At 27.0% G+C, this 8,183-nt stretch overlaps 1 protein-coding gene across 1 annotated transcript; it reads right to left on the reverse strand.

Annotated features, from left to right (window-relative positions):
• Positions 1–573: 573 nt before the first annotated feature.
• On the reverse strand, positions 574–2,872 carry LOC149512645 (uncharacterized). The gene is made up of 2 exons (XM_089751753.1): positions 2,573–2,872; positions 574–2,430 (listed from the first exon to the last, which is right to left on the reverse strand). Exon 2 carries the CDS (start codon positions 2,247–2,249, stop codon positions 816–818), a length of 1,434 nt encoding a protein of 477 aa, XP_089607879.1. The 5' UTR covers positions 2,250–2,430; positions 2,573–2,872; the 3' UTR covers positions 574–815.
• Positions 2,873–8,183: the final 5,311 nt, after the last annotated feature.

Here is an 8,183-nt window from a genome sequence, read left to right on the forward strand (position 1 = left end):
TTTAAAATATTAATTTTTCCTAAAAATGAAAAATAAATTTTTGGATATTCTAAGAATGAAATTATTAGAAAGTTGAAATAGCAATTTTTACATAAATTTATAAGGAAGATATTATTTTCCAAATATTGCTAAAATATTAGAGTATTTAAAAAATTATTCAGTATTAACGATTCTAATAAGCAAATAACTAATTAATTTTTTTTTTTTAAAATCTGACGACGAAACCACTTTAAAAATATTAATAGATATCTTGAATACTTTTGAGATAAAAAAATATTCTTGAATTTTTGTTAAAATATTAAAATAATTTAAGAATAATTTTCAATTTTAAATTCTTTTAAAGAATATTTTAAAAATTTTTGTTAGATTTTATAGATAACACAAAATCAATTAATACCATATTCAACCAACTACTATAAAGATGCTATAACTTTTTTTTATATATAATCGTATTATCGAACCTAACTTTTGATTCATAGACCAAAAGATTTTTTTAAAAAAATTTTAATTAATTTTAAGATTTATTTAAAGTTAAAATGGTGATCAATCACACCTATAAAAATTAGTGATGACTCATTACTTCTATGTCTAACGATTAAATCTTCATACCGATACATTATGACACATTATATGTACAAAAAATATAGTTAATACAAGATTCTGAAGTTGTTAAAAACCAAGGAAAAATAATGTCCAGATCAAACGGCCAATGCTGAAAGAATTGACTGATAATCGTACAGAGACATGTTAATTGTGTTGGGGCATCTTACTTAACAACTTTGGAGGATTTTTTTTGCTTCAAATTGCACAGATTTTTACTTAGGAAAAATTTCCTGTTGGAGAGCATCTGGAACTGGAAGCGACGCAAGCCTCGCACAACATTGTGAGTCCCCCGCAGCGAGGTGTAGTAACATTGAAGTGACTGCTTGATTTGGTGCAAAATTTCTCCTGCGCATTTCTTCTAGAAGATTCATAGCTTTGTGAATGTTCTTTTCTCGAAGAAAACCTTGGATGATGATGTTAAAGGAAATGGAATCAGGCAAGCAACCATTTTCTTCCATTTCAATGAGCAATTTATCAGCCTCAAGTAACATCCCCTTCTTGCAAAGACCATTGATCATTATGTTATATGTTACAACATCAGGAACAAACCCTTTTTCTGACATTTCATTGAACATATTCCTTGCTTCTTCCAATCTTCCTGTTCTGCACATTCCGTAAATAAGTATACTGTATAGCTCAATACTAGATTTGTACTTGGTACTTTCAAGGGATTGAAAAAGAGCTATTGCCTCATCAATGTGACCATTTTTGCATAGTCCATCCAGAATTACAACGTATGTAGAAAATATTGGAGATTGACCACAAACATGAATCTCATCGAACATCTTTTTTGCTGTCTTCACTCTCCCTGCCTGGCAAAGTGCTCCTATAAGTGTGTTGTAGGTTACTGCATCGGGCTTACAACCCTGGAAGTGCATTTCCTGAAAAAGCTGGAAAGCTTCATCAATCTTCAAACTCTTGCAATAGCCATTAATTATAATATTGTAGCTAATAACATTGAGCCCAATCCCTTGATCTGCAATCAACCCAAAAAGCTTGGCTGCGTCATCTAGCTGACCTGCCATACATAATCCATTAATTAAGGAATTATATGTAAATAAGGTTGGCTCCACCCCTTTTTGTCTCATGAGTGCAAATATTTCATGAGCTTTTCCCACCTTCCCCTTTTTGCACAGGCAATTTATCAAAGTCGTGAAGGTTATTACATCTGGAGAAATTCCTACTCCAACCATCTGGTCAAAAATTCTTGTGGCATCTTTCCACATTCCCATTTGACAAAAGCCATGAATTAAAGAATTGTACATGATCAAATCAGCAGCAATCCCTCGACTAACCATTTCACCAAAAAATTTCACAGCTTCCTTCAGCCTACCTAAACTACATAATCCACTAACCAAAGAACTATAAACAACAGCATCAGGAGTGATCCCTTTGGAAACCATTTCAAAGAACAAATTCACTCCTTCATCAACCAACCTATCTTTGCAAAGATAACTAATAATCGTTGTATATATAAGCAAATCCCCCTCACAATTCCTCTTTGCCATCTTTCTATACAATTTCAGAGCAAAACCAGTCTCGCCAATCTTACAGAGGCCACTAACAAGAATCCCGTATGTAAAAACATCACCTTGAAACCCTCTTTCAGTCATTCTATCAAAAACTTGAACAGCTTTCAAAGCCATCCCTTCCACACACAAACCCCTCAACAATCTACCAACAGTAACGAGATCAGGCTCAAAACCCCTTTTCAAGATATCACCCAAAACGCAAAACGCAAAATTTATTTGCCTTAAACGACAACAAGAACTCAACAAAATGTTCAAAGTACATAAATCTCGCTTAATTCCGTCATAATTCAACTTCCTACACATTGAAATCACATTTGAGTCATAGCCAAGCTTTGAAACAGAACTCATTACATGATTAAAGGTATCAATAGATGGAAAGGGTTTAGCCTTTATTAACTTTTCAAAGTAACTTAAAGCATCATTGAGGTTGATTTTACCTGATTTACATTGATGCCTAACGTAATACTCGAATTTGTTTGGACCCAAAAGAGCGGTCTTTTTCGCATTTGGTGAAGAAGTTGGATGTGGGTTTTTAGTGAAAAGAGAGGAGAGAAAGAGTGGGGTTTTGATAGTGTTTTGTTGAGCTCCACTGTTTGAAGAAGTTGCCCTTTTCAACGACATGGGAAAAATAAAAAAGTAACAGATCTTTTGTTTTAAAAAATGTGAAGGTTTCCTGAACATTTCCATCCACAAATACAAGTTTATTGTTCAGCCGCAAAGGGCCTTGTTCTAAGGTATTGAGGATGGAAATGCCGGAATCGTAAAAGTATACAACAAGTGGAGGGCAAATTTGGGATAATATTGTGTTTAAAACGGCTTTTTTCAGGGGTGCTTCTTAAAATACCCTGTTTTTTCTCTTCATATTTATTTTTAATTTTTTAACTAAAATTATTTAATTATTTTTTTTACAAATTTTTATATATTTGTATCCCATAAATTTTATAATTTTATCCAAATACATTTCTGAAATGATATTATACAACTTTTCAAAAATGGACATGCAAAATGAAATTTTAAGAAAAATTACAAAAAAAAGAGTATTTGATGAAAAATATTTATTAATTAGTGTAATAAAAAAGTTATTATTAAAAAAATAAATTTTAAAATTAATAAAAAAGTTAATTTTACTATTAAGGTTTTAATTAATTAAGGATAAAATAGTAAATATAATTTTTTTATAAATTTGAAATTCATTATATTTTTTAATAAATATTTTTTCTAGTATCAATTATTAAAATTTTATAATGGCTTTAATTAAATTGAATTCTTTGAAAAAATCTCTTTATCTATTTATCTGGATATGTTTCGTTAGTTAGCATATTAGATTTTGACAAATTATATAGTATCAATAGTATTACTTGTACAACTTCTAAGAATTTTAGCTTTTAAATGTTGATTAACCTAATAATTCATCATCTCTCGTAACATTAAGAGACAAAATATTTAATTAAGGCTTCATAAGATTTTATCTTTTTTCTAAGGTCAAAATAGTAAAATTAATTTTTTTTATTAATTTTAAATTTTATGAATTTTTCAATAATAATTTTTTACACTAATTGATAAAAATTTCTTATAAATTTTCTTTTTTTTTTATAATTTTTCTTAAAATTTCACTATCTCATTTTTTGGAAATAGATTTCCAAAACTTTTAGAAAATTCATTTTCGATAAATTTTTTAATTTGCCATATATGGATATCCAGAAACTTGTCAAAAAGGATAATTAAGTAATTTCACTTATAAAAAGTTTTTAAAAAAATGAGATGTGTAGAGCAAAACATCGAATGATTTAGGATTTCCCTTTTCAAACTTTTTATCGTTTAATCATATTTATCAGCCTTTCCATCTCTTTTTTTATATCCATTATTTTAGATATTAAAAGGTTAAAATCTTTTTTTAATATCTAAAATTTTTACTTTTTTAAACATGATGTTACCTCTAATGATTCATCCACTTTCTTTTGAAGGTATATTTAGGTTGAAGTTTTATTTTCTACACATACAAATTTTCTTCCTTAATGTTCTTTAGGCTTTAACTTTTTTTTACCAAAAAGATTTTTACTTTTTATATTTTAAATTATTTTCTTGATTTTTTATTTTTTGACATTAAAAATCATGAAACTTTAAGTTTATAAAAAAATAAATTTTAATATAAATACACTAAAATCAAATTTTAACTCTGCAAAAATGAAAAATTTTCAAACAATTTAAAACGGAAGGTGTGTCATTTAGTTAGAAAATATTTTCTAGGTATAAAAGACAAAAGAGTAACATTAAAAAAAAAAAAAGAAATAAAGCCTCTAGATTGCTTTATTATATATGAGAAAATTTTTTCTTAATCTTACAATAAAAAAATCTTTTTGACTTAAATTTGATAACTAAACTTACTAGTTCATTTTGGAGGTAATCTTGTACTATAATTGTATTTTTATTTTTCTATAATATATAGGAAAATTTTGTCAATTAAAAATTGAAACTACAATTGGATGATGAAATGCATCCCAAATGAAAATTTAAATAGAACTAAAATCACCATCTATAATACATAACAAAGTTTGGGGAAATCTTCTAATCAAACTAAATTATAAAGATTATTATCTTATATAAAAAATTAATTAATGTGATTAAAAATTATCATATTTCTCTTTAAATTAATTTTAAAAAATTAATAATTGTAAATATCGAATTTTGTTCAAATTGATTTTAAAACCCGATTAAAGAATTTGCTAAGTGATCTCCATTTTACTAAAAAAATACTCGATTTAAGCTAGTTCGAGCATTACAATTAATTATTATCCTGATAATTTTTTTGGGATTTGCTAGGCCTCTGAATGGGTCGAACGGGTCAAGTCTGATTCTAATTGATTTAGGCTTAAAGTCATTTTGTCCAAATTATTTGGGCTTAAAGGCTCAATAAAACTTGTGTAACTATTACATTTTCAATTCTTACTATTCCATCATTTTATTTTTATTTCTTTCAAAAAAAAAGAAAAAAGAAATTGTCAAAAAGTAAAAAAAAAAAATGGACAGAAAATTTTAAACAATCGAATTCAAGCAATTCAGCCGCTAGTTACCCATGCTTTGCCACTACCTAACTTGGTAGCATAAAAATTGGTTCCAAAAGTCTCTTTCAAATCTAAAAAAATCTAGGATTTGAACTTTAGATATCGATTAAATAGGCATGTAATCATATGGACACAATGGGAAAAACTTAACAAAAAAACATAAAAAAAAATTTGCTTAAAAATCGAAACCTACTACCAAACCCATTTTGAATCGATAAAGTAAAAAATTCTCACAAAAAAATCAGCCACATCCCCAACAGAAGACTTAAGGAAAGTAGATAAACCAAAAAAATCAATCAAAAATTTTATAGGTGAAACTTTTGACTAAAGATCTACATTGTTTGAGGTTAAAAATTTCAAAACTAAGCTTAGATCTAGCAACAAGAAGAGAAAATGAATGTTTCTAAAATTTTTAAACTTTTCAACAATAGATAGACGATGGCCTATGATGATGACTGATGGACGGCATGGTGGACCGTCATTAGCATTTGGGTTTTTCTAGAGAGAGAAGTTAAAGAGAGATCAGAGAAAATAAGGATGAGAGAGAGAAAAAAAATAAAAAAAAAATCAAATTTGACTATTTATAGCCAAATTAAAACAACACCGTTTAGCACTTAAAAGATCTGCGTGTTGACTCGAGATTTGTGTGACTTGACTTGCTTTTAGAGTTTTGAACCACCTAAGTCAAGCTTATTTTCACATCGAGTTGAGCTGTTTAAGCTGTTTTTGTAGACACCCAATTTTGTGTAAGTTTTTCATCGATTGAGCTTAATCCAAGCTCGATTGTAGGGTTTTTATTCATTTTAGTTTTTTATTTTATGCTTTGTTTTGTATTTATCTTATTTACTTACTTATTTATTTTAAATATTTTTTGGTTTATCTCTAGTTTAATTTTATTTTTTCATCATTATCTGATTAATTAAAAAAAAAATTTGAATGGTTGAGACTCAATGTGAGGGAGTGAATGATAGTGGTAAGGTTGTTTATTAGAATTAGAATGTGATTTTACTTATGGAAGATAAATTTTAATTTTTTTATGATAATACAAATTGAATCATGATTGATTTGGAATTCTCCTAGGTTTAGTCCTATAAATAATACAAAGCAATTACAGAGGCAAGAGAAAAATTAAAGAAAATAGAGCAATTATGTGGCAATCACAACAATTAGAAAAGAGAGAGTGAAATTAGTGAGTTGAAAGTTGTTTGAAGTTTGTTTTAAAGGATTGGGGTAATCAGAAAAGGAGAACAACGTTGAACAATTGAATTTAAAAAAAAGGGAAATTTTTTACCATTTTTCTAGAGATTTCGAGAAAATTCAAAAAAAATTGAATTTTTTGTTGAATTTTTCAGCAAGTTCATATTTTTCATCCATCATTGTCCAAATTTCAGCAACCTTTTGTAAATCTTGATGACTTTTTATAGATTTCGACGATCTCTTGATGAAACTTTTCAGTGTTCAATGTGAAATTCTAGAAACTTGTTGAGATTCATCCTATTCTTCATATTTTAAAGGGAGAGCTAGAGAGAAAGAAAGAAGAGAGAGGGAGGAGGGTAGAAATCTAAAAGAAAAAGAAAATTTTAGGTTCTTTATACGAGGTTGATACAATGCCATTTAGAGCACTAAAAAGGATAGGATTTATGTGTTTTCAATTGGGTGACCCAACCCATGTTGCGTTTGCCTCGCATTTATGAGATTGGTTTTCTATTGAGCCAGCTGAGCTTTTAGTCGCGTTGTTTTCGTGAGCCACTGAGCCAAGTTGTTGCTTTATGCCTAAAGTTGTACCTCTTGAGTTGTTGAGTCAAGCTATCCTTTGAGATAATTTTATTATTATTTTTTTTTTTATTTTTATGGTTGGTTTATTTATTTGTTTTGATTTATTTTATTTATTTTTGAAATATTTGGCACGATGAAATTTTAGGAAAAATTAGAAAAAAGTTATTTTAGAAAAATATAAAATAAATCTTTAATAAGATTTTGAGCATAAAGAATAAATTCCAATGATGAAATTCTAAGAAATTAAGAATGGTTGATTTCTTTTAGAAATTTTTCTAAATTTGACCCAAATGGAGGAAAAATTTAGATAAAGTTTCAATAGCAATAATTAATATTTATTTTTAAATTAAAAAAAAATAAATAAATTTAATAAAATTTTTAGAATTGAATTAACAATTATCTAATGATGAGATTCTTAAAAATTTCAAATGATAAATTTTTTAAGAAATCTCTATGTGAGGTATTTATCCAGATTTGACCCAAACGGTTGGATTATTTAGAAGAATTTGAATAAAATAATTTTATCCTTTCTCAAATAAAAATTTAAAATTAAAAAATATAACTTAAAAATTTTTGTTGTGAAAATATATGATGATTATCTAAGGATGAAATCTCGAAAAAAATCACAAATGATTGAATTTTTATGAGATTTTCAGGTGTAAAGTATTTTTAAATAGACCAAAATGGTGAAAAATTTTAAAATAAAACTTATAAAATAAAAAAATAAATTTCGATAATAAAATTCTTAGTAATCATAAATTGATGGTTATTTAAGAGATTTGTAGATAAGAAAATATTTCTAATTATAGGCCAAATGGTGGAAGAATTAGATATATTTTCAATAAAACAAAAATTTAACAAAAATGATCAAATTTTTTCGACAACAAAGCCTTTTCAAGAAAATAATGAGATTCTTAAATATTTTTAAGGTGAAAAAGTATTTTTAAGAATTTTGTCCGATTGATGAAGAAATCTTAAGAATTATTTTTAATATTTAAATATTAAAATTTAAGACCATTAGAACTATAAAATCTTTAGGATAATTTAAAATGAAATGGTATTGTCCTTTGGATGGGTGTGTGGGAATGTTATAATATTTTTCATATGTAACTGAACTCTTGAATCCTGTTTTGAAATGCAAGTCAGAACTTATTCTTTTAAGGAACTTAGTCAAGTTTAGGACTTTCTTAAATGGATAGATTTATTAAGT

Source organism: Durio zibethinus, chromosome 22 (assembly GCF_047325235.1).
Source record: "Durio zibethinus cultivar Kanyao isolate XHJ-2024 chromosome 22, ASM4732523v1, whole genome shotgun sequence".
Lineage (NCBI taxonomy): Eukaryota > Viridiplantae > Streptophyta > Magnoliopsida > Malvales > Malvaceae > Durio > Durio zibethinus.

Coding starts and splice junctions, on each gene's coding strand:
- LOC149512645 (XM_089751753.1), bottom strand. CDS start 2,249: ATGGCTTTGAAAGCTGTTCAAGTTTTTGATAGAATGACTGAAAGAGGG.